General features: G+C 43.7%; 1 protein-coding gene across 2 annotated transcripts in view; it reads right to left on the bottom strand.

Moving 5' to 3' along the window:
* ARMC9 (armadillo repeat containing 9) overlaps positions 1–27,812 on the bottom strand; it is a 141,348-nt gene that overhangs the window by 74,030 nt on the left and 39,506 nt on the right. For both annotated transcript variants that reach the window (XM_061637543.1, XM_061637544.1), the window contains exons 10-14: positions 11,058–11,092; positions 10,069–10,180; positions 7,734–7,826; positions 5,660–5,750; positions 3,329–3,452 (exon numbers count right to left, since the gene is read on the bottom strand). In XM_061637543.1, coding sequence (XP_061493527.1) covers positions 3,329–3,452; positions 5,660–5,750; positions 7,734–7,826; positions 10,069–10,180; positions 11,058–11,092 — 455 coding nt within the window. The remainder of the gene's footprint in view (positions 1–3,328; positions 3,453–5,659; positions 5,751–7,733; positions 7,827–10,068; positions 10,181–11,057; positions 11,093–27,812) is intronic.

Here is a 27,812-nt window from a genome sequence, read left to right on the forward strand (position 1 = left end):
TACACTATGTCAACTGGAACACCTCTATCAGTAGGCTTGTTGACACTCTCAAAGAATTCTAATAGGTTAGTGAGACAGGACTTACCCTTGCAGAAGCCAAAAAATGTAAATGTAAATGTAAATGTACTGCTTTCAAGTCGATTCCAACTTATGGTGACCCGGTTTTCATGAGGCTGAGAGGCAGTGACTGGCCCAAGGTCACCCAGTGAGCTTCATGGCTATGTGGGGATTTGAACCCTGGTCTCCCAGGTCGTAGTCCAACACCTTAACCACTACACCACACTGGCTCTCTCTGCAGAAGCCAAGGCATGTTCTATATGCTTGGTTATTTAATCTTTGATGAAACTTTCCACCAATTTTTCTGGAACAGGCATCATAGCTAATCAACCTGTAATTACATTGGCCACTTTCCAGACCTCAGGTATAGAGGTTGATCTGAGGGACAAGTTACATATTTTTGTTAGATCAGCAGTTTCACATTCGAGTTCTTTGAGAACTCTCAGGTGGATGCCATCTGGACCTTGCAATGTGTCAATTTTTGTTTTTGAGCTTCATTTCTCATCACCACTATCTGCCTCAGTTCCTCACTCTTCCTGCAAAAGTTAGTTCAGACATAGGAATCTGCCCTCTATCTTCCACTATGAAGACAGATGCATATACGCTGATGCTCCCTAGTGCTGTTTCAACTACACTGATTGTGAATTGGCTTTTGAGCCCAGTCAAAATGCTGATATTAATCTTCATGGCCCCAAACAATCTGGGACCAGGATACCTTAAGGGCTGTCTGTTTCTGTATGAAGTTACTCATGTTTCATTCAACAAATGAACAAAGGCCCTGCTGATTCTCCCCCTACCACTCAAGGACCCACAGCAGGGCCTTCTCAATGGCTGTGGAATGCCGTCTGCAAAAAATGTAAATGTACTGCCTTCAAGTCGATTCCGACTTATGGCGGCCCTATGAAGAGGGTTTTCATGAGGCTGAGAGGCAGTGACTGGCCCAAGGTCACCCACTGAGCTTCGTGGCTATGTGGGGATTCGAATCCTACAGGTGTGCATATCTACCTAATGGCTCATTTTCCAGTGAGCAGCTAAAACTTGACTTTGGAAGAAAGCCTTAGGGCTGAATTAATGTTATGTTGCAAAAGGATTTTTTTAGCAGCAACTTGTTTTTTTGTTAGCTGTGTCATGTCGTTATTCTTATTTTGTCACTGATTGTTTTAAATTTTATAAACTGCGTTGAGGGCAGTTGATGGACAGGCAGGAGTATAAATGATTTTGTTAATTCTTCCACACATAAATAAAAAGGCAAAGTCCAAAGAGCTACTTTAGTCACACATAAGGTCTTAGCTATGCCCAAATAGGTTTTGTGGATTGCCCCCTTTTGAACAGTGGATCTATACAACAACACAAACTGCTTTTGAAACATCTCTTAGTTTCAAAATGGTTTATGACAGCATAGACAGGAGAGAGGGGGAGAGGAGAGATGCTGCTGTCCATGAAACGTAAGCCCAAGGCCTCCCGCGCCACGCAGAATTATGACCAGGCAAAATATTAAGCAGGGATGAGTTGCCCGCCTCAAGTAGAAATTCATACCACTAAAAGGCAGCAAGTTGCGAGTTAGTAACTGTTCAAATTATATTTCACTGTCAGGGACAAGGGGACCGTTTGGATATTCTGCCTCTGCCGCCAAATATTTATTTATTTATTACATTTATATACTGCCCCATAGCCAAAGCTCTCTGGGCGGTTTACAGCAATTAAAAAAAATATGTCTTGGGTCATCTCTACACAGACATTTTTCTCCCTCTCTCATAGCACTAGACCTCAGTTCCACCCCACAAAATTGATGGGCGGTAAGTTCAAGACAGGGAATACTCTTGCACATTCATTTAACTTATTGAATTTGCTGTAACAGAATGCAGCTTCAATGGGTTTTAACGCAGCTTAGATACATTCATGGAGGACAAGTCTATCAATGATTTCTACTCATGATATCTACAGGAAGCCTCCAGATTCAGAGGCAACACATCACTGAGTTTGCTGAACAGTAAAAATGGGAGAGGGCTATTGACTTCACATCCTGCTTGTGGGCTTCTCAGAGGCATCTGATTGACCACTGTGGGAAGCAAGATGCTGAACTAGACGGGCCTCCTTTGGCCTGACTGAGCAGAGCTCTTCTTATGTCCTTTGATGCTTGGTTCTTGGGACCCAGTCATGCCAAGGGTTTTATGTTTCTGGCAGAGCTTGGAAAAGTTACTTTTTTGAACTACAACTCCCATCAGCCCAATCCAGTGGCTATGCTGGCTGGGGCTGATGGGAGTTGTAGTTTAAAAAAAAGTAACTTTTCCAAGCTCTGGTTTCTGGGTATCTTACCAGGAAGCAACACCTCACAGAAGCGTATTTGCAAGCTCCTCTGCCATAGTTCAAAAAGGGAGCAAGATACCAGAGAAAATGGTGAAGGAAGACCCAAACCCAGTCTCACTCACACACAGCCCCCAAATATTTAAACTTCATTTCTCTGCAAAAAAAAAATAGTTTTTGTGCGAAGGAAGCTTACATTGTAAGCTAAAGTTTAACTTTGGGGGAAAAGGCCTTTGCTCATTACAAGTGCTTCACCCAAGCCTGTTTTTTGTGCAGAATACACTGTTGTGGTATTCATGGCACAAGAAATCTAAATGACCCGCGCCAAACACAGTAGTCAAGAACATGGGGTTCACATCTCCTGGTGTGCTCTTGTGCAGCTCTTGCTTATTTCAACGACGCCTGAGCAAAAACATCCCGGTGAAATGTCCCCAAGTTTATCTCTCCCCCTACCCCACTGCCCTTAAATGGCACCCAAAATGCACCACCTTAGCAGGCCACTTTGCATCATGGTAGGATGCCTATGCCTACTCTGCAGTCAAATGATGGGAGTCCTCATCATTTCTGTGCAAATGACAACAAATACAGGCCTTCCCTGCCCCTGAGGGAAGTCATTCTGTGCACAAATTTGCATCAGAGCATTACTCTAGATTTGTTAGGTCTTTAGGGTAACAGATATAGATTAGTCAAGTATGCTTATTAATCACAATATGAGATATAGAGATGCATCAGTTGAGTATGATAACTGGAGGGGGAGGGGGGGAGGAAACCCAGTTAGCTTAGTCAGCCAAGCTCTCACTGAACTCTCTTTCTCCTCCAGCTCTAAGTGATATTCCTGTCATCAGCTCTGGAAGGTTCTGATGATAGTTGTATGAAAATCAAGTGCTCTTCTTTCGCTCCTGAACGCAACCTAACAAGCCTGCATTTCCTTTCCTGCCATCACCAAGGCCCCATTTGCTTTCATCACCTGAGGCTGAGTTTCTGCAAAGCCCCCAGGACATTCTCTCGGGTAAGGGAATACTTGTCTTCAGCTTTCAACCTTTCTTCCAGCATTCGGAGCAACCGGGGATTCTGGGAAAGATAGATTCGACCTGAGATACAAAAGGGAGAAGAATGAGGTTGAGGACAGTGTGTCTCAGGAAAGGAACAGGCCCCTAAGATAACAATTTCTAACTGATTCATTCCAAATTCTTCATATTAACTTTAGATCTTGATTTTTTTTCTTGTGGGATTGCTGGCGAACCCATTTCTATAGAAATCTTCTTGGGGAGAATCTGGCTGCATCAGAGGGGCAAGTAAGACAGCAACTGGCCTCATTATGACCAAATGCCACTTGGCTCTTCTCCACAAACTGCCTCCCCCTGCAGCATTAGAGGGAGAGCTGAGACACCAAGCCCTCTCCCGCCACCCCCTGCCCTCCATCCACCTGGCTAGGGCCAGCTGCTATTTGGTTCCTCTGCTCCCAGGCCTGTTACGTTCACAGGTCATGATGCTTAGATTTCAGTATTTTCCTCTAGCCTCACTGCCTCCCCTTTCCCCTTTGTATGATGCATATTAGATTGTAAACCGTTATCTTAAATGGTGAGTGAATTGGCAGAAAGGCCATTATATGTTATACAAAAAACCTTTAAAAAAAAAAAAAAGCAAAGCCAACTGTAATTCAACAATGACTTTCTCTTTAAATGTTTTATTCTCTTTTTATTGGCTTCAGAGCAGCCTAGATATACAATGTCCTCCCACCTGCGCTCTGCTGGGAAATCCTACATCCAATGGAAAAGATGTGCTGTGTAACTTGAAAGGCAGCCCTGCTTCCACAATGTTGGGTGTCCTTAGGTCAAAGGACAAAGCAAGGGAGGCAATACTTTTATTAGGTCGAAGTACTGCCTCCCTTGCTTTGTGCTTCTTGTTCTGCTAAGTCAACATCAGGTTCCCTTCGCTTCTTTAAACCAGAGCTTGGAAAAGTTACTTTTTTGAACTACAACTCCCATCAGCCCCAGCCAGCATGGCCACTGGATTGGGCTGATGGGAGTTGTAGTTCAAAAAAAGTAACTTTTCCAAGCTCTGCTTTAAACAAGCGCTCAGTAGAGTCAGAAGACAATGAACATCAACATTGTCCTTGAATGTTGTCTCACAAAGACACGCACCCTGCCCCACAATCCTTTCAGCTCAGCTCATTCCAAGATCTGTGTGAGCACATGCACATTCATCTCAGAATTCTGGGTTGTACTGGGCTGTGCCACCTAGAACAGTGTGTATGTCATGCACAGTAGCCATGCTGCACGTAGATGGCTCCATGCAAGCTGATGACTGCCATGTGCCCCATGCACTGACACACAATCAAACTGCAAGCTCAACAGTGTAACCCAACCATAGACCTTGATGCTGCATACCTCTGTGTTACCTTCTCCCACAACAGACTATTCCTCACATCCTTATTTCCTGCTATCTCAGAGTGCCTACATCAGAAGGCTGTAGCCAATTACAGGTGCAAAAGGCAAGCAGTGAACTTTTTGAGGGATGCTGAAATTAAGTGCTAACGTTATCATTTACTGATACTAAAAATGTTCTGCCTTTGCAACATGATAAAATAAAAGTCTCAAACAGAAGGCCTGCCAGTCAGGTCCTCATTCCCCACTACCGGTACGAATAAGGCTATTGGCTGGAGGAGAGAATTGCATTAGAGCCAAGTTCCTTCCTGGGCCAGGAATCAGATGAGCTTAGAAAGCCAAACCCACACCATAGCCAGTGCTCTAGCACCTAGGCCTACTGTACCTACTCAATCTGGGTGACTCATCACTAAGTGGGGGGGGGGGTCACCTCTGCACTGCACTTCAGTGGGAGAGTATCTGTTTTAGCATGTAGAAGGTGCTATGTTTACTTCCTGATTTCTGCACGTAGAGCTGGGAAAGCCCATCTTTGTTCCTAGAGTGCTGCTGCTCATCAGTACAGACCATGATGGCTAAGCTATGCCCCACTCCCCATGTTGCTGAACTACAACTCCTGTCATCCCTGACCTTTGGCTATTGGCTGGTTGGTGCTGATGGGAGTTAAGAGTCCAGCAACAGCTGGAGGCCCACAGGTTAGCCACCTGTGGTGCAGACAGTACTGAGCTAGGTAGACCAATGGTCTGGCTCTATACAGGGTGAGCTTCTATGACAGCTTCAGAGTACCTCACGCGTCTGTTCCTGAGATTTGCCAGCACTGGGAGCTAAGCACCCAACACACCCAGGAGAGCACTGACATAAATACATGAGCCAACAGTGTTAGTAAACAGCTACCTTTGCAGCAATTCCCTTACCTTCAGCCAGTGAAGCAAAGGCATTGATAAGCCTGGCTGTATATTGGCGGACAATCTCGCTCTTTGATTGTATCAGCATTAACACACTTCTCTGCAAGACGTAAAAAAAGCCTTTAATGTAAATTCAGAAATTCAACCCTTGAATTTTGATTAAGCAAAAATCACATCTGTATATTGTTTGATAAGAAGATGACATAAAGGCAAACTGAACAGCCATCATAACACCATATGAAACTGACTTCACTTGACAACTGGTCCATGAAGCCCAGTATTGTTGGAAAGGAATTGCTTTCTTAGGTCTCAAGGAGAGAGGCATCTTTTCCTAGCACCTTCTCTCTGATCCCTTGAACAGAGATATCAGGAGTATAGGTTGTTGTTGTTGTGTGCCTTCAAGTCAATTACGACTTATGGTGACCCTATGAATCAGCAACCTCCAATAGCATCTGTTATGAACCACCCTGTTCACATCTTGTAAGTTCAGATCTGTTGCTACATTTATGGAGTAGATCCATCTCTTGTTTGGCCTTCCTCTTTTTCTACTCCCTTCTGTTTTGCCCAGCATTATGGTCTCTTCTAGTGAATCATGTCTTCTCATTATGTGTCCAAAGTATGATAACCTCAGTTTCATCATTTTAGCTTCTAATGATAGTTCTGGTTTAATTTGTTCTAACACCCAATTATTGGTCTTTTTTGCAGTCCATGGATTTTGCATTTTTGGCCAAAGAGTCATAACTGGACTAGAGCTATCATATTTTAAATTCCTGGTTCAGCCTATAACAACCACCCTAAGGTGCTGTTCTCTTAATATGTGATCAAAACTTTCTTAGGATGAGCCATCACTCTAGGATGGATGGGCTTCTTAAGAGTAAAATAGGTTTGTTGATCCCTAACGTTTAACAAAAGGTGAGAACAAACTGCTCCCAGTTTATTCACTTATGTTTGGACTCAGAGGAGACCAGAGGCAGAAACAAGAGCTGGACCCACATGTACAGGGATCCAAGTATTTGCTATTGATGCAAGTCTCATAGTCCAACCCATTCATACAAAGTTCTCCAGAAAGACTGTGTTCCAAGTAGATGGACCATACAGCACACAAAATAGAGAAAGACACCTCTATTGATTATTAAGCTAATGGATATCCTGCCCTGGCCTAGTCCTGGCTTGCTCCCTGAGCCAGAGGGGGAAGCTAGATTATAGGCCAGGCTAAACTCTGGAAGATTAATGCAGCAAATATCAGGGCAATCTAGAAATGCAGGGGCTTTAAGAAGAAGCCGAGGTCAAGTTCAGGGAGGCTGTCTGAAGATGGATGCTTCCAACAGCAGAGTTGTGAGACAGATCCAATTCCACAGTGGAGCAGTTGACAGGTGAGCAGGTTTTTCAAGAAAAAAGTATTGGCAGAATCAGTAGCACAGAGTAGGAAGCAGGAACAAGAAGTTGGGTTGCACAGAGCAAAGGACCTGTGTTATTCCAACAGCAAAGAGTCTTCCACTTGAAACTCTTGTTGCCTCGTCATCCAGACACAGACACAGAGGGAGCTGCTGCAGGTGAGTCAGGAACCTCATCCACGGGTTCCTCTGGGTCCTCTGCTGCAGATGGCCTGCCATCATTTCTTTGCAGATGTTGGAGGGTCCTGGAATAGTGCTGGAATCAGGAGCCCCCATAAGGTCTTTTGACTTGGTGTTGTCACGGTCTTCCTCTGGGAAGCACTCATCCTGACTCAGGCATGACAATGGGCCATCTCCCTACTCGCAAGATGCTCACCCTGACTGACAGGGGGCAGCTGGCCTTCCACCACACTCTGCACGACTCTCAGAGGCACAGGCTCTTCCCACCCTTGCTATTGGAGATCTCCCAACTCAGGGGTGGGGAACCGTTGGCCCTCCAGAGGCTGTTGATGCCTCAGCAAGCACGGCCAATGGCCAAGGATGATGGGAGTTGTAGTTCACCGACATTTGGAGGGCCAAAGATTGCCCACGCCTGTCCTAACTAGAAAGCTGAGGATCAAGCCTCAAGCTTCAAGTGAGTGAACTGCGTGCTCTGCCTCTGATCTAGGTAATGATCTACCGTTGCTCACCTGGACATTGCTGTAGCAATCCAAAAGGTCATTGTTGATATAAGCCTGGAGAACCGTGTCTCTCTGTTCACCAGGATGGGATGTTGTCAAGCGCTGTAGAAGAAGCACAGAGGAACAAGCATCAAGCACACAGCTGACTTGTCAGTTATAATTAGAGAAATTGTTTAGGCACAAGGAGAATCAAACACTACCTCTTTATCTTTCTCTGCTAAGCAACCATCTGGCGTGGTCAGGGCTGTCCCAAGGACAAAATACCACCCCCTCTTAATTCTATATACAAAAGTCAACCAGAATGGCCATTTAATCTTACTTCAACATGGACAATAGGACAGAATCCTCCTCTGCATCTGATAGAAGGCGGCTAGCTTATGGGGCGCAGGGCAGCCATGCATGACACACACAGCTCTGTTCTCCAATGTCTCACCACCACTTCCTGCCTTCCCAACAACTGCCACCTGATGCAGCTGCCTCACTCTGCCTAACGAGAAGACCAGCTCTGTATCAGAAAGAACCTAACAACTTACAACTTGCTCAAGTGTTGCACAGTTTGCCAAAGCTGTGTGCAGTCTGCATTTACACCACAAGCACAGAAATTGCTATTGGGCTCAGAACTCAGCATCCAGAGAAACTCAACTTTCTTTCTTTTTTTTAAAATCAAGTCCTCCCACTCAGAACTGTACAAAGATGATAGGCTTGTGAAAGGCTTTTGAGAGACGGCCCACCTTACCACCAAGGCCATCTACTGGCTTGTTTGCTCTGTTCCTTCCCAATGGGCTCAAACAGCAGCTAAAGAAGGATGGATGCTCTAGGACAGCCTTTCCCAGCTAATGGGCCACCAGATGTTGTTGGACCACAATTCCCATCTTTCCTGACCATTGGCAATGCTGGCTGAGGCTGATGGGAGTTGTGGTCCAACATCTGGTGGCCCACTAGTTGGGAAAGGCTGCACTAGGAAGAAGCACTGGTCCACATCTGCATCATTAGGATGAACAGGGCACTGCCCCACCCACCTACGTCTGCCCTCAGCCAGCCCCCACCTGCCTGCCTTCTTACTTGCAACCAGTCCAGGGTGGCCCTGCCTATCTGCCTTCTCCTAGAATGAGTTGGTGCTGCCTGTCAGTATCTCTGGCTCCACCTCCTGTTGGCCTCTCTCCCTTCTCCTCTACCAGTCCCAGGAGGTATCAGCCACCAGTCTGCAGCTCAAACTTCATTTCAGTGACACAGCGTCCTGTGGAGCTTCTCCATTTTCACCTTAACTAGCCTTCCCTTTTCAGCTCCTCAAATGTTTTTCCGTTACATGAAATTTAAACTCCTCCTTTCGTGTTTAAAGCATGGGGAGGGGGGGCAGGGTTACTTCTCAAGCCCCAAAGTTAAAAAAGGTGAGGCAGTGTAGGCCGATGAGGGCAAAACAGCAAAAAGCAGCACTTGGGACAGCCCAATTTGGCAAGAGAGCCAAATGAATCTCCAGAACTTGGAATGTTACATCACCCTTTGGTAGGGATGAGATCCATGGGCTGGTGCCACTTTGAAAGCATCCCATCAGCCTAACAGGCTGTTGCTGAGTAGAGTTCGTTCTTTGTCTGCTAGCTGCGGCATCTACTGATCCATTACTGACTGATATTAATATCAATATTTTCTTTCAAAATGTTGATATATGATAGAAAATATCAATATTTTGAAGGAAAATATTGATATTTTCTTTCATTTATTATTTTGAAATACACACACACACCATTGATCAATATTTAGTCATCTTGCTGACTGATCAGTCTCTCTTTTATGCTTTACTGTGTGAAACTGACAAGCCTGCTATTTGCTATGGGGCGGGGGGGGAAGATAAGAGAGGAGGAGGAGGATGTTTTGGCAGAGGGAAAAAAGTAAAAGCTGAGCATAGCCTGGCCTCGCAGCTGTCGGAAGAAAAGAAGAAGCAAGTCTCTGCAGTACAGGGTCGGGGCTTCATTATGCTGAACTGCGGGTTGGGTTTAAAATGCAGCTGTCTTTCTGAGGGGCGGAAGGTATTAGATCCGGATGCTGCTGAAGTTTTCTCCTCATATTTCATCCTCCCTGCACCCCAAAAACAGGCTTACTAGTTTCACACAGTAAAGCAAAGAGAGGCTGGTAAGTCAGTTTCTTATAAATCCATTGCAGTTTAATATCCAGTGTCAGGAAAAAGCTGCAGAAGCGTATAACATTCTGTGTCGTTCTGCAGAGTTTTCAGATATGGGAACTGTTGGGGAATCTGGTTTTATTTTCGATTCCCGTGAAATCCTTGCCCATCCCTAGTGCAGGGTCATGCCACATTTCTTATAACAGATTTATGTATTAGCTCACCCACCCAGCGCAATGCCTGCAGCAAAAAGGCTTTGAGGCGGTCACTGCCTTCAACCAGGTCTTTCTTTAGCTTCTCATAATCCAAGGACGGTAAGAGTGGCACCTCCTGCATTTTCCTACACAACAAATGAGGGGGGGAAAGCACTTGTGAAAAACACCACAATTCCTTTCAAAGATGCAAGTTGATCCGAGCCAAGTGAGACATTTTGGAAAAGCAAAGACTGAGCCTAACGCTCAAGGAGATGGAAAACTTATGCCAGGAATCTACCACTTCACACCGAATGTGGGGGTTCAAATGTCTCAATGTTGCCCTATGTTAAAAAATAAACATAAAAAATCCCTCCTGCACATAGAAAAGTAACAAATAAGGGAAAAAGCAAAGCATGACTACAAACCCAAACCCATAACCTGCTAGCTCTTCACGTGCAGGGATTTAATTTTTTGCATGGAGGAACATTCCATCATCTGAGTCGCCACCTCCACTCTGAAGTGGTACAGGCCACAGAGGCTTACCATCTTTATCAGAACTAGCACACAGGAAGTCTAATACCCCCAGCCCTACCCTTTCTTTACTCACCTGCATTCCAACATGCAGGCTCTGCCTCTATACAGCTAGGCACAGCTGCCTGATCCCCTGGACACTGCTCCCTGGCCCACTGTGTTCTACTCAGAGGCCCTGCCCAGAATTTGGTCTTCCATGTCTTGGCAATGCTTCAAGTTAGTATTATTATCTCTCCTCACTACCACCACCACCACTAGTTTGGCAATTAGGTTATCAGGCTACAGTAAGTTAGTCTGCCTACATCACTCAAGCCGGGAGGGGAGATAATTGTGAAGTACACTCACTTCCAAGAGGACCTGTGGAACAACCGGAGCCTCCACTCCACCTTTGAGTCTAACAATTCCTCAATGCATTTCAGTTGATTGCCAAAAACCAGTCTTTTTTAAGCTGACAAGCAAGGATTTTTTTAAAAAAGAAAGAAAATTACTTACACAGGGACTAATGATGCTCTTAACATTGTTGAGGCCTGCAGTTAAAACACAAAGCAGACGAGAGATTACAGCAAGGCCAACTCGAGCGCTTTTCTAGCCAGACTACCAATTGTCTCCCAAACAGCTGTTTTGAGGCATTTGATGAAAGTGCAGCTTGCAGTCTTCCTCCAGGCACCCAAGGCAGCCCCAATAAATTTAAAAATATCACAAAAACACATAGGATACTACCAAAATAATCACTAATCAGTGTAATAAGGGGGGGAACCACCCCTCAATCATTATAACAAAATGCAGGAGGGGGGACCCTCAGTATAACCCAAAAGTCTTCTAAAGGCCTAAAGACAACTGGACAGCCTTCTGTCGGGAATGCTTTGATTTGGATTCCTGCACTGAGCAGGGGGTTGGACTTGATAGCCTTATAGGTCCCTTCCAACTCTACTATTCTATGATTCTATGACAAGAAGCCTGACTTGAGGCTTCTAAAAGCCGTGAATTCCATCTGGACAGGATCAGCACCGCCCCGGTGGCTGCCATTCAATTGCCTTCAGATGGAAGACAGATCAAGAACACAGTTTCACCTAATGAGATCCTGAGCATGCGGCAGCTCATTTTTGGACCACTGACCAACTTCTGGTGAACTGGCGGTGCTTGCTGACGAGTGGTTCCTGCACTGAATGCTGGGCTAGGGAACCTTGGTCTGATCTTGAAAGGCACTTCTTATACTCTTAGTCAGGATTACTTACTATAAATTAGTTATGCTTCCTGTTAAGAGATCCTGAGTAAGTAATTTTGCTTAGTAAATTTAACATACAGGGATTCTGGTAAAAAAAAAAAACACGTAGACCACACAAGACTGAAGTTACCAGTGCATGCCCTAAGATACACAGGACACAAGCAGCCTAGGACTCTGAAGGCCAAAGACACCACTCCAACTTAGGCCATAGAAACTAGGAAACAGTAAGCTCTGTTAACTCAAGGGTAATACAACCCCTGCAGCTTGCACTGGGGGACAGCTGGATCACCAGAAACTTCTAGACCATCACCAAGGTCCTGCACAATTATTAAGAGAATAAATTCTACTAGCAAACAAGAAAAAAATGTTGAGGAAAAGAGGTAGAGAACAAAGGTCACTAAGGTCCAGAAGGAAAGAGAACCTTTTCATTTGGTGTTTAAATACTTGCAAGGAAAGAAAGTGTTGGGGGAGGAAGAGCAGGACGAGTTCTGGAGAAGGGAAGCATCGAGACCGAATAGATGGAGATGCAAGATGGAAGCAACCCAAGGATTAAGCCAAAGAAAAGCGTCAGAACAACGACCATGGGAGAGCCAATAAAGAAAAACAAGGAAGATAGGAAGGGACCAAGGAACATTTTTTTTTAAAAAAAGAGAATTAACTGAAACTGGACCTGATTTATGATCACTTTATTCATCGATTCATCCCCTTTCCCAATTTTTTCAAAAAAACTTAGGTGCTTTGTGGATGAAGGAAAAAGCACAGAGCCCCCATGTACGGCACAATAATCTAATAAACACATTATCAAGTCGTGCATGATCATGGCCAAACCTTTGCTTTCATTGCCATGATGCAATTTAGGGCACCTCTGCACAGGGTCAAGGGTGTGAGCTTGCATGCACCCATGCAGCCTGTCCGGTTCTTGCAATTATGCAGGAGCTGGAAGCTGCCTTATACCAAGTCAGACCATTGGCTCATCCAGCTCAGTTTTGTCTTCACTGACCACCAATAGCTCTCCAGGTTCTGAGGGAAGGGACACTCCCAGCTCTACCTGGAGATGCCAGGGATTGAACCTGGGACCATTTGCATCCCCTGTGAGTACGATCAGCCCCCTCTCTTCCTGTTTTAGGATGGCTGCTGAAGACTTTTTATGCAAGCATTGTTACATTTCTACCCCTTTATGCTGTTGTACTGATGTTTTTAAGGATTTTACAGATTTGTGTACAGTTTTATATATGTTTTGTATTTTTAAATCTATGCAATCCATCTCGGGACCCGCATTCCAGGTGAGAGGCGGGGAACAAAAATAAAAGTATTGATGATGATGATGATGATGCTCTACCACTGAGCTGCAGCCTTTCCCATGCATCAGCCCTTGGAGTTTTGCAGGCAGATCCTCACTTAACCTGTTTGTGTTCTATGCCTTTTATCAGGGATGGCAAATTTCTGCATTTTCAGGAGGCCATACTATTTGCCAGAGGGTAGCTGGGGACAAGAAGGGTAGAAGGTGAAGTGCATTGCTCTGCACTGACACTACCTAGCAATAAGAGTCTCTCAATTATGGAGAACATCAGGTTCTCCAGTGATCAGTACTGAGACCAATAACTTTTAACGTGTTTATAAATCATCTAGGGTTAAGGGTGAGCAGTGAGACGGCCAAGTTTGCTGATGAGACCAATTTGTTCCAAGACACTGTATGTCTTTCTGGTCACCGCATCTCAAAAAGGATATTGCAGAACTGGAAATGGTGCTGAAAAGGGCAGCCAAAATGATCAAGAGGCTGGAGCAACTCCCCATGAGGAAAAGTTACAAACATTTGGGGCTTTTTAGTTTAGACAAAAGGCGAGTAAGAGACGTAATGGAGGTGTATAAGATTATGCATGGCATGGAGAGAGTGGATATGGAAGAGTTTTTCTCCCTTTCCCCAAATAATAGAACCTGGGGTCATCCAATGAAGCTGAACGTTGGAAGATTCAGAAAAGGTAAGAGGAAGTACTTTGTCACACAGCACATAGCAAAAGATACAGCAATGGCTACCAACTTGGATGGCAAATTCTTAGCAATTAGATTATCAATGGCAACTAGTCATGATGGTTATATATCACCTCCAGTGTGTATACCTCTAAATACCAGTTGTCGGGAATTACAAACGGGGAAAGTGCTGTTGTGTTCATGATTTGCTTGTGGGCTTCCCATAGACTTCTGGTTAGCTACTGTGAGAACACAATGCTGGATTAGATATCCCTTTGGTCTCATCCAGTAGGAGTCTCCTTGTGTTCTCCCAGAGTTCCTTGCCCACAGATTGACAAGTGACAACCTTTTTGGTTTTCAAGGAAACTTGGCACTTTAAAATTAGATGCCAAAGAACTGAAGGACAGCAATTTTCCTTTCTTCAAAGCATGACAATGCAGCAATCCCAAGCTACAAATTCTAGCCCAAGATAATTCTTTATTGTGATAAGGTGGTGTGGACACTGATGAACAGATGATCTCCACATACACTTCCAAATGCATGACCAATTAGCGGTCAACGGTAGGCGTTTCTGAAATGTAGAACACTTTGTTGAAGCTGAACAACCCACAATGGAGTGAATATCCCAAAAGATGCCTCTTCCTAATTGACCTGGATCTGGAGTTGATCAAAACCTGGACTGAATCTACAAATAGCCAATTTGCCTACGATGTCAAGAGAGGCCGCCTCAGAACTGTTAGGGGCTGACACCAAGAAAAGGGGTAGATATCACCTCTGAGGTCAATGCAATGGCAGAAAGTCACAGCAACTATGTGTTTCATGTAATCATTTTATCTCTTCTATACGTGCAATTGCGAAATGTGATTATTGTGCTCAAGTAGTGTAATGGTTGCAAGGTCTGTAAGGTTTATTGTTGTCATTACAAGTAATGATTATTGTTAAACCAGTTATTGTTAAACTAAGAAACTATTATGTTAATGACACAATAGTTTTATGTATATAAAATTGTGGGGTTAATTACACCAAACACACTATTCTTGTAGGTTTATGTACTTTTACACTGTGGGTACTGTTGACCTCAACGGCTTCTTTGAAACTATATTGTTTTATTGGAAAAGGAAAGTTCCCAATAAAGGCATAATGTTTTTTCACTTGCAAATGGTGTCATGCATAATCCCTTCCCCAGGTAGTTTATTCTTATCAATTTCTTGGGGTACATATGACCCCCCCCAAACCAAAATGCTACAGTAAATATTTCTAATTAAATCTATCCTCATTTAGGCCATCGAAAGGACTGTTGTCTTGTCATCTTTTTAATAATTTGAATATGCCAGATACACCAGCTAATACCACAGAGAACACCTTTGGAGAGCCCCCTTGCCTCTGAGAGGAGCTTCCGCTGCCAAAGACCCACAATCGGAGGCTACAATGGGCCGAAGATGACTGACCCATCTCACTGGCCCCACACAAGGTGAGACTGGCTTTGCCCCAACCTCCCTTCTTGATACTCTTGAAATTCATTCATTGGACTCTGACCTTGACCCGCCACCTTCCCTAAAAGGACCCGCATGTCTTATTATATGCTGCTTCCTACTACTGTTTGTCAAAATCTTATTCTGAATGCACCTGACTTCTGTGGAAGTGATATATGCTGCTTCATTGCTCGTACTTTGATCTGTAATCACACATTCTAGAATAAAAAGATGTATCTGTTTCACTGAACGGACTACACTGAGATTACTAGTAGGAGGCTGAAAAAGAAAAGGGAAAATATTCTGCCCAGATTTTCCCCTTACCCATTTCAATTATGCCAGTGAGTGCTATCTGTTCCCAGAATATTCCTCATCATCTTTTTCTCATGATTCTGACTCTTCATTTTGTAAAGTTCTTTCTGGCCCATTAATGTCTTTAACGGCTGGTCTTCTCTCCTAATGTGGTTCTTTCATGACAGATTCTATAATCAGTGCCTATTGTTAGATGTTTGAGCTGGGGAGTTTTAGAAGACAAAAGGCATGAAATGTGAAAGAGGAGGTTGTATTACTCCATTTGATGTACCTTTCAAATGCTTGGGGTTTTGCAAAGCTACCAGATGTAACACAAGGAGCATCTCTCTTACAAATGAATAAGCGTGTATCTGCATAGGAAATCATTTCATATTATGCTTAAATCAATGAGTGATGATACATAATAGCCAATTAAAAGCTCTGCAGCCTTAATACTAAACAGTTCTCTCAAAGTACAGGGATTACCTTTCACAGCAAGAATGGGTTACAGGTGTATTGTGCTCAACTTAAAACCACTTGCTTTTCATTCATTTTTATTCATTTTCATGGGTACTTTTGACTGATGGCAGCTGTCTTTTTGTGTTGATGAGACAGCCCTGTCAAAAGCCATCTAATTCGTACAATAAAATCATGCTGATTTGTGCCATCTTAGGCAGCTCCTTATCCTAAAAAAAATACAGTTAAAGCCTTTAAAAAGCCTAACAAGAGAGACCTGAAGGATAAACCGCAAACGTAGTGGCCCATGGAAATTGTGGAGAACCATTCTGGTCCAAAGAAGATACAGTGCCTTGCAAAAGTAATCAGACCCCTGACCAATGCTCTCATATTACTGAATTACAAATGGTACATTGTAATTTCATTCTATATGATATTTTGTTTTGAAACATTGAAACTCAAAATCAATTACTGCAAGGTGACATCGGTTTTATGCTGGGAAATGTTTGTAAGAAACATAAAAAACTGAAATATGTTGCTTGCGTAAGTATTCAACCCCTGTGCTGTGGAAGCTCCCAGTTTAGCCCTATTGAGGACACAGTTGCCTTCCCATTGGCCTCCACCTGTGAACCATTAAAGTTGCTCTCACACTGTCAGGTTAAAAACCCCCACTGTTGAAGGGTCATTGGTCAGGCTGTGGATCTGAAGGAAAATGAAGACCAAAGAGCATTCCACAGAAGTGAAAGATAATGCAATACAAATGCATAGATTAGGAAAAGGGTACAAAATAATATCCAAGTGTTTGGATATCCCAGTGAGCACAGTTGGATCAATAATCAGGAAGTGGAAGCTGCATCACACCACCCAGGCACTGCCAAGAAAAGGCCGTCCCTCAAAACTCAGGGCTCAAACAAGGAGACTAGTGAGAGAAGCCACAGAGAGGCCAACAATCACTTTGAAGGGACTACAGAGTTCAGTGGCTGGGAGTGGAGTAATGGTGCGCCAGTCAACCCTATCAAGAGCTCTGCACAACACTAGCCTGCATGGGAGGGTGGCAAGAAAGAAGCCATTGCTCAAAAAGTACCACCTGAAAGCACGTCTGGAGTTTGTCAGAAAGCATGAGAGTGCCCCAGCTGCGATGTGGGAAAAGGTTTTGTGGTCAGATGAGACCAAGATAGAGCTTTTTGGCCACAACTCAAAGCGCTATGTGTGGCGCAAACCTAACACTGCCCATGCCTCAAGACACACCATCCCTACAGTGAAGTATGGTGGTGGCAGCATCATGCTGTGGGGCTGCTCCTCATCAGCAGGGACTGAGCATCTTGTTTAAATTGAAGGAAGAATGGATACAGGGAATTACTGCAAGAGAACTTGCTTCAGTCCACCAAAAAACTGAAGTTTGGGAGGAAATTCCCTTTTCAGCAGGACAATGATCCCAAGCACAAGGCCAAAGCAACGCTGGAGTGGCTCAAGGACAAAAAGGTGAATGTCCTACAGTAGTAGCCCAGTCGAAGTCCTGATCTCAATCCCACTGAGAATCTGTGGCGCTCTTTGAAAATTGCAGTCCACAACCAACATCCAACCAACCTGAACGACCTGGAGGGAATCTGCCAAGAAAAATGGGCCAAAATCCCTCCAACACTGTGTGCAAAGCTGGTACATACCTACCCCAAAAGACTTACAGCTGTTATTGCAGTGAAAGGCAGCTCTACCAAATATTAATGTGTGAGGGTTGAAAACGTATGGAAGCAACATGTTCCAGTTTTTTATGTTTCTTACAAACATTTCCCAACATAAAACCAATGTCACCTTACAATAATTGATTTTGAGTTTCAGTGTTTCAAAATAAAATACCATACAGAATGAAATTACAATGCACCATTTGTAATTCAGTAATATGAGAGCGCTGGTCAGGGGTCTGTATTTTAAAGTAGGGATTGGATTAAGCATCTGGAAAATATGATTAGATTTAACAGGTGTGATCTGCAACAATATGTTGCAGCATAAAGTGCTTCCTGTTCAGAATTCTAGCTACTTTATTCCATTGCCGCTCCTATCTCAAGATACAGTCACACTTGGTCCTCACTGGATGGTTGGGGGGGGTTTCCTCTTTCTCCCCAAAGATTTTTGTAGTACTGCAAACCTTGGGGTTTCCCCATGCATGCCAAGACTGCCTTCTCAGTAGCCCTCTGTCGGACAGCCATCAGCACACAGTACCACTATTAGACATGTCATTTATGCTCAGTAGCAAGAGTAACAGGTATGCCTGAGTAGGGCTCTCTGGATGAAGGACTGTAGTTCCTCCACCACACATGATAGCGGAAGAGTTTATGCTCTGCATGCACATAGTCCCAGGATCAGGTAGGAGGCAAACGGAAATCCTGAAGTGTCACTGCCACTCAGAGTAGAGGATACTGAGTTGGATGGACCAATGGTTGGATTCGGTATAAGGCAGCTTTTCATGTTCTTCCTGGTTTATAGATCCACATGTGGGAGGCACAGGACTCTATCAGAGATCATGTCTGTGCACACTACAGTGCACCTGGTACTACGCAAGACTGCCCAGGGATGAGAAGAGAAAGATAACGGGACACATTGACCCCCTTGGGGATCCACCTCCACACACAAGGGAAGAAAGTGAATTAGTGGAAGGCAAGTGGATTTAGACAGAACTGTCATTGGTTCCTTTGGGGGGAAAGGCAAATTGTGATCCTCAAGAAGCTGAATTCTGCACTCAGTACCACATTCTGTGATTTTTTTCCATGCCATGGGGCCTGGAGGACTCTGTGCAAGGGAAATCTGGTGACAGAAAAGTATGAAGTAGTCCCCCCTAGAAGCAGCCCTAGAGGCAGATTTTGGAGGAGGCTTGAACAGTTCTAAACAGGATCGTGATTACTTTTTTCCTGTTCCCAGACTCTGGTTACGTCTTAAACTTCGTAAGCCAATATCCTCTCCCTGCAAAGAATGCACTAGCTGTGGGCAATCTGGAATGATCATGACGGTCTCTTGGCTGTGATGCCTGCATGTAAATGCTCATCTGGGATGCAGAAGGTGGAGAGCCTGGCCCTCAGCAATGACTACTGTTGAAAATGTGTTTTAAGACAATCTGTATATTCCAAAAGATGTCATCTTATTCATCCTGTACAGGCAACGCGGGACTCAGTGGTGATGTAGACTCCTGAGCTCATGACCATTATTTTAATCACTTCCAGAGGGGTAGCCATGTTAGTCTGTTGCAGCAAAAACAGTAAGAGTCTTGTGGCACCTGAAATGCTAAAACATTTCTTACAGAATAAGCTTTCAAAGATTACAGTCCACTTCATCAGATGCATGAAGTGTTATCCTGAGTTGCAGGACACTTGCAGGATGTGCCCACACCATCTACAACTACTGTTGTTTGTGAATGGCCACTGTTCATAATGTAATTATCACTGTCTGCACTTACCTTCCTTTCCTTTCCTTTTGACCTCACCATTTATATCCCCTCTCCCCTTGAATGAATATCTGCAACTCAAAGTATCACTTCATGCATCTGCAGAAATGGACTATAACCCACAAAAGCTTATGCCATAATAAATTTGTTAATCTTTAAGACTTCTTGTAGTCTTAAAGATTAACCAAATTATTATGGCATAAGTAAATAACAACTTTCTAGGCACTTTCAAAACAAAGCGCTGTATAATAAATAAAAGACAGGCCCTGCCCTCAGGTTTATAATCTAATGGACAAAGATAGAGATGGAAGGAGAAGTGGCACAATAAGACTAGAGGCAATGATTAATGTGGCAATTATGTGGTGAAGCCACTACAAGCTAACCTTTTAGGCTTTGCACTCGGGCTTTGGAATGCTCCCATATATGTGGGTACCACTTATTGTATCAAAATCCATTCAACTTCTGATGCCTTCCCTTGGGATGCACCATGAACAAAGAAGCCTACAAGTTATTCCCGTTGAACAAAGTTCATCAGCTTTCATGCCCTGTTACCTAGGCTGAAAGTTTTCTACCTGTATCAAGGCAACACATTTAAAACTTAACATCCCTTGTTAATAAGCCCATAGCCCAGTAAGGTATTCTTTTGTAAACACTTGATCATGTCAACAACTCATCCAGTGGTATTATTGGGACCACTTACATCTCACCCCTTACCCCAGGTAAATATATCTTACAAAGTAATTGTGTTTTAATTATTTGTTTACAATAAAACAGTTCTGCCCACTTGTAAGCTTTATAGTAACTATTCTGCCCGTTATTCTTTTGCCTGCTATAATTAATCTTGATGTAAGCACTCCAAGAGAGCCAGTGTGGTGTAGTGGTTAAGGTGTTGGACTACAACCTGGGAGAGCAGGGTTCGAATCCCCACATAGCCATGAAGCTCACTGGGTGACCTTGGGCCTGTCACCACCTCTCAGCCTCAGAGGAAGACAAAGGTAAACCACCTCTGAATACTGCTTACCATGAAAACCCTATTCATAGGGTCGCCATAAGTCAGGATCGACTTGAAGGCAGTCCACTTCCATTTTTTCAAGCACTCCAAATGTGCATGCATTTTCCCCCCTTCTGCTACTTCGTGGTGGGAATCAATGTCCCACAATCCACTGCAGCAAGCAAAGGATGACAGAGAGAGCTCTGCTTGCTAAGATACTCTAACTAAGCACTTATCTCTGGGCCTGACCCCAATGTATTTATTACCTAACACCACTGGGAAGGAATAAAAACCTTGCCAGCCCTTGGAAATGTCCAGTACTAGTGCCACCTTAAAACTGTACCATGGATGTAACCTACAGTTCCCTAGGAATATGCAGCTGCTATCATCTCATCAGAGACATACAGAAATGATGGAAATATCACAAGGCAAGAGATTCCCACCATCCGGTGCATGCAGAATGTCATTAAAAGCAGGGGTAGAGAATCTTTCACTTTCCCACCCCCCTCCCCAGAGCCACATCCCCCTCCCCCCGGAGACAATCTGTCAGCAGTGGGTGGAGCTGAACCCTGAGTGTGCCAGAGCCACCACTACCACCACCCCTCTGCTTGCTGTTTCTCATACCCCACATCTCTCTATTCATGCACATACAAGCACATACCACATCGAATTCACCCTACAAGAGGCATTCCCCATTGTCTACCACACAGAAAGGAATGCCTCTCCTAAGATGCACTCATTGCAAAGCATGCATGCCTCATATAAAAACATAGTACTTTCTTTCTTCCAAACTTTTGGTGTGTTCATTTGCAAATTTATGCAAATTTAATCAACTCTCTTAATTAACTAACTAACTGGTCCTTAATTGGGGGGAGGGGAGCTGTATATAACATACAGGCTTAATTTGACCGATAGTTGTATTGCCCTTCCCCATGCAAGGATTCCAGACTTTCATGCACACGTTCCAAGCTTACAAACATTTTGCCACACAAAGATGTCCTTAATGCTCAAGCAGAGGAAAGAGAAATAGCTAAGGAGGCTAAAAAGGGGACGGGAAAGGATGCAGGAGGCAATGTGAAAAGATAATAGAACTTACATATTCATCCTCACAGGGGCTCATACAGCAATGTCCCTTTAGGGGTAAACAGGCACACATTAAAATAAATGAGATGAAGAAACAGAGGGGGTGGGAAGAGTTAACAGAAATCACAGGTTAAAAACAGCAGTTTAAAAAAATATAAGATACAAAAATAAATTAATTAAAGTTTGCTAAGGAGTAAGAGAAAACAGATTTCTGGAAAGAGACATGCACCTGTGATTTGACCTCTTAAAACCTGTGCTAATTCCACCAATATTCCTGGGTGTGCCCATAAAATACCAGGGAAGGGCTCAAAAAGAGGATGTATCAGGTGACATAGACACCAAATTGAAATTGGCACTGGAGGGGATAAAAGAGATACCACTTAGTTACCCACTACCGATCCTGACTTTACGCGACATACTGCAACAAAGGGGGCTAGTGACACACTCTCCAAGCTTGTACACAACGTGGCCTTCCTCAAACTACTGCGCAAAAACTGAAAAAGAACATGAGACTATGTAGCCAGCGAACAAACAACTTGCAGTACTCCCATAGGTAAAAGGAAAGTTTTCTGGCTATTGGAGGCTTCCTTCGACAGACAGAGAAACTTCTATACCCACTTACCAAGGAGTAAGCCCCACTAAACTCAGTGAGACTGACTTTTAAGTAGACACGTTAGACTCTGGACTTAATGGTCTTATAGGGCCCGTCTTTAGGTGGCCGTGCGCATCACTTGTCCTCACATTTTGTTTGGGGGCCCTCCCGCTTGTTTTATTGAGTGGGAATCTGGGCTTCTGCCCTAAAGGTACCACTGGTAGAAGAGTGTTGCCTTATTGGCTAGAGAAGCATAGCAAGTCCACAAACTGGCCCACAGACCTAACGGGTTCTTGATTTGTACATGGTTTTCTTATTCTTTTGTATGGTACTGAACCTTGACTTTGTACATATTTTCAAATTGTGTCTTATTACAGTATATTTGTTTCTTACTGTTTGTACATCGCTTTGAGATTCTCTGAATATAAAGAATTAATTTTTTTTCTAAATAAATAAATACGCCATATCCTATTATCTAGTATTAAACCGTCTGCTCACACAACAAGGCCTCTTAAAGCATAGGAAGAGTCTTCTGCACCAGTGGAAAAGCTGAATCCTTCCCTGAATTTTGAAGAAAAAATGCCAATAAAGAGTCCCACATCGACTGTGGGATGCCCTCTTGGTTGAGGATCTTCGCCAAACCCCAACCCCATTATGATTTTAGGCATTTTTTCAGCTGGAACGCGGGTGAGGCTGCTTTCCTTCCACTGAGTCCCCACTCGGCTTTGAGTTGCTGGTTGGTTGGTTTGTGGATTCAGGAATTTTTTGGCATCTATGATGCTGGTATCTTTTGGTGGTTGTTTAATATACTTCGTTGATTTGGTTATTGCAACTGAACATCAGGAAAAACGTCTTAACTGTTAGGGCCGTACGGCCATGGAACCAATGACCGGCGGGGCGGGCAGGCTCTCCAACACTGGAGACCTTCAAGAGGCAGCTGGAAAAGACACCTGTCAGATACGCTTTAAATTGGATTCCTGCATTGAGCAGGGGGTTGGACTTGATGGCCTTAGAGGCCCCTTCCAACTCTACTATTCCATGATTCTTATGTCTCTCCAACCTTGTTCCAGGTCTATTTGTTCCTCTTTCCTCACTCCTCAGTCTGTCAGCTTCCCTATCCGCTTGCCTGTCAAATTGCAACTGCCTCTGCACTGGCCCTCCTGTGGATCCACCCCAGGACCCCATCAGTTTCCAGTCCCTATGGAGATAATGACGGTAGGAAAGACTAGAAGAGGCTGGCCACCTTGGGAAGGGAACTACTGAGGGCCAATGGGGGTGCTATGCACCCTAATCCTCAACACATCTGAGACCCACCAAGGAGAGAATAATTGGCTGCTTCTAGGAAGGGTTTTCTATCAGCAGTGGGGGTCCCTGGCATTCCATCAGTGTTGTAGTAACAGCTTAGCAACCCTCTGTACTGGAGTAAAACTCTTAGCAATAAGTGATTAGGCATCAGCCCTCCCCATTAGCGGCCACACCCTTGCTCACAATCCATCCAGCACAGGAAATGGGTCTTCCTGGCATCGGTTCCCACAGCACCGTATCATAAGGACTGATTCGAAAGACAGCATCCAGCATCACTGGCCCATGTTTGCAAATCCAAGGCAGACAGGTTTAGGCTGCTCCCCTTGATATCCAAGTCCCCACCACTTCACCCAAATCAGAAGGACAGAGAAGGCGAGTGCCTCGTTACGGGTTTTGGTTTAGCAAAGCAAACCTAATTAACAAAGGTACAATGTATTATATAAATGCTGAGTGAGAACATCAACCTATTCTACAAATCAAATAATAACCCTGGTATTCATGTTTTGGGTAGGCTCTGACCTATTGCTATTTTAAGAAAAAACAATGTGAGAAAACTAGCTTAAAATGCCATGTTTGGATTAGAATTAAAAGGTTTTTGTGAGTACACTGCATTAAAAGTTCAAATGCCAAGAACAAAGCAAGCTGAAACCAAAACAATATCTAAGCGGGCGCAGCAGGAGAGTACGTCTGCTCCAGCAATCATTGACGATTTATTACATTTGTATCTCATCTTTGCTCCAAGGAGAACACATTAAATTTCAAAGCGGTCCAGCATCCTAGGACTTGCTACACCCAGGCCTACTTAATTTCAGAGATAGTGCTACAGCAGCAGGGCTATGTGTATTCTGTGTTAAAGAAATATTAAAATTCTGCGCCAGCAATTCAAATTTTGCACCAAAAACACTGAGTTCTACAACCAATAAAAATTATGCAAACAACAAAAATTATCTTATTTTTTCATAACTTTTCCTGCATAATTCATTCTGGCTATGCTAGTGATGGGAGGGCCAAGGAGCTGCGCAGTGACCCCTACCACTGAAAAACATATTCAGCCATTCCTGGCTTCTGATCAGCCCTGCACCATTTGTGACCCCCACAAGCCAAATGCAGCTGTGTATCATGGTGTGCTGGGTTCTTGATAAACCAGGCAGACAAGTAGTAGATCTATCAATAACCTGGTGGGATGGCTTTGGCTTGTGGGGGCGCAAAAAAATATTAAAATGAGGACCTTCTCAAGAACCTGAATCTGTACTTTTTTCCTGTGTTTCTGTGGAATCTTGGCACACCATATTTAATCCCTTAAAGAGACAATTCCACCTGCTCATTAACAACTACCTTAGTCACCAGGTGACCTCAGACTACTCACTAGGAAACGACCACCTGTATACCATTGGAAAGAGTTCTGTGCCATATACTTTATGTCCACCTGCCTTCCTGATATGCTGGAAGTGGCAATAAGATCCTCCAAGAGAGATTTTGAAGGGCTACATCTGGGAAGTATCCTGCTGATCCCCTTAAGAGGCTTGGGCTTCTGTCCCTTGTGGCTAAGTCTTTCTAGCTCTCCCTGCAACTTCCTTTTCCTCTCCTATCCTTTTTTCCCTTCTCAGTTTGAGGCCCCATATACACAGGCAGCAGAACAAAGCCGTAGAATCCTAAGATCACAGAGCAGATTGTACCACTTCACACTACAAATGTGCGATGCCCACCTTTAACTTTTCCCCATGGGAAAAACCCACAAGAACATTAAAAAACTAGCATATCAGGGAGAAGGTTCTAACCCAGCTCACTCCTTGTTGTGCTAGTTTTCTACCTGGAGGCAGTTTCACCTCATTCTGCTGCATATGTAAACCAGACTATATACCGCACTGTATCTGAACATAGAAAATATGCAATATATACAGCAAATAATGAAAGCTACTCTACTTTTGTCTAATGAAGAGTTCTGTGTAACTTGGAAATTTACATTCTCCTGCATTAACAGAAGCTGGTCCAATAATGATCAGTTTCAACTGTCACAATACCCAAACCTACAATGAATCACTCATGAAAACTCAGAACTTTGCATTGGGGGTGGGGGAGATTACAAAGTTCCAAGAAGTAAATGTTACATAGTAATTTCCCATAAATAGGCAGTTTCCACCTGCTCATCAGTTCATCAGTTGCCTGACAAAAATGTCTTTGTGAAAAGTAAAAATAAGGGTGTTCTTTCCTCATGAAATTGTAAACCAAAAAGAAATGTACTGTTTGCCAAATGGATGGCTGCTATACGATTGGAATGTTAAGCATTTGCTGTAAACAGAATGCACCGAAAAAGAAACAACTGAAGAATGTGCCCACCTCATTTAAGCAAACGATAAAGAGATTTAAACATAAATATGAGATCAGCATGAATTTCAGCTGACTGTCCTTTAATCACAAAAGCAACACATAAAAATAAACAGTATGAGAGATGCACCTTTAAGCTCTCAAGGCTCACAAATCCTATCAAGAAAGTCACTTCACTTCCTCTTGAACACGGGAATTTCAAAGACTCACAAATGTGAGCATCTTTACAACACTCGATGTTCTTTTTGATAACCATCTCGGTGGGTTTTCTTATTTACATCCACCATGCCCATCATCACAATGAGTAGTGGGACGTAGGTGGAGGGCTTGCATGCTGCACCCTCTACAACAGGGGTGGGGGACCCCGGGCCCAGGGGCTGACTGTGGCCCTTCCAGGCTTCCCTATATGACCCTCAGGACTCTGCTCTGGTAACCTCCACATTAGATTACTGCAATGCACTCTACGTGGGGCTGCCTTTGAAGACGGTTCGGAAACTGCCGCTTGTGCAAAATGCAGCGGCCAGGTTGGTAACAGGGACCAGACGGTCCAAACATATAAAACCGATTCTGGCCTGCTTGCATTGGCTGCCTGTATGTTTCCGAGCTCAATTCAAGGTGCTGGTTTTGACCTATAAAGCCTTACACGGCTTGGGACCACAATACCTGATAGCACGCCTCTCCTGATACGAACCCACCCATACACTACGTTCAATATCAAAGGCCCTCCTCCGGGTGCCTACTTGGAGGGAAGCTGGGAGGGTGGCAACAAGGGAGAGGGCCTTCTCAGTGGTGGCCCACAAATTATGGAATGATCTATCTGACGAGGTGTGCCTGGCGCCAACACTGTTATCTTTTCGGTGCCAGGTCAAGACTTTCCTCTTCTCCCAGGCATTTTAGCATGTGTTTTAAATTGTTTTTATATTGTTTTAAATTTTAAAATATGTGTTTTAAATTTTATATTTGTTTTAATGTTTTTGATTGCTGTAAACCGCCCAGAGAGCTTCGGCTATGGGGCGGTATACAAGTGCAATAAATAATAAATAAATAAATTCCCTGGGATCCCCTTTCTTTGGCATTGGGGTATATATTGAATGCTTCCAGTGGATGAAAAACTTGAAATATTTTGTGAGGCAAAATTCTTGCAAGGAACATCTGGATATTTAAGAAGTGTCAGTCTTCTATGTGTAGGTAATGTTTCATTAGAACCGCAAGCTGTTTCTTAGGGAAATAACAGCTTCTGAATCATTGTGGATTCTGAGAGTTAAAGAGAGACTGCTAACACACTTTCAACGCTATCTTTGCCTTCCAAAGGCCCAGAAACTTGCTGCCTCTCTCTTTTTGTCTCTCTATCTCTCCCTCTCACTTCCCACTCTTATTCCATGACTGCTAAGCTTACTCAGGAGAGTTTGGTGAGGTACTTGTTCAACCATGATCTATATTTCTTGTTGACACTCTCAAAGAACTCTTATGCATCAGTGAGCCAGGACTTACAATGCTGGCTCTCCTTCAACAAATCTTGTTCTTATGAGTGTTTGGTTATTTCATGTTTAACAATACTTTCTACCAGTTTTCCAGGGACAGAAGTTAAGCTAACTGACCTGTAATTTCCGGGATCCTCCTGGATCCCTTTTTAAAGATTGGCGTTACGTTGGAGACTTTCCAGTCCTCAGGTATGGAGGCAGATCTGAGGGACAAGTTACATGTTTTTGTTAGAAGATCAGCAGTTTCACATTTGAGTTCTTTGAGAACTCTCAGGTGGATGCCATCCGGACCCTGCAATTTGTCAGTTTTTCTTTTGTCTATTAAGTCTGGAACTTTATTGCCACCATCTGCCTCAGTTTCTCAAATTCTTGCAAAAGTTAATTCAGACACTGGGATCTGTATCTTCTGCTGTGAAGACAGATGCAAATAATTCATTCAGCTTCTTTGCAATCTCCTTATTCGGCTTTAGCACATCTTTGACTCCTTTGCCATCCAAGAGTCCAACAGCCTCCTAGACGGTCTCCTGTTACAAATGTATTTAAATAATTTTTAGCTGTTTGTCTTTATGTTTTTAGCAATGTGCTCCACATATGTTTTTCTGGCATCCCTTATTGTTGGCTTGCA

The sequence above is a fragment of the Rhineura floridana genome, chromosome 7, assembly GCF_030035675.1.
Source record: "Rhineura floridana isolate rRhiFlo1 chromosome 7, rRhiFlo1.hap2, whole genome shotgun sequence".
NCBI classification, from domain to species: domain Eukaryota; kingdom Metazoa; phylum Chordata; class Lepidosauria; order Squamata; family Rhineuridae; genus Rhineura; species Rhineura floridana.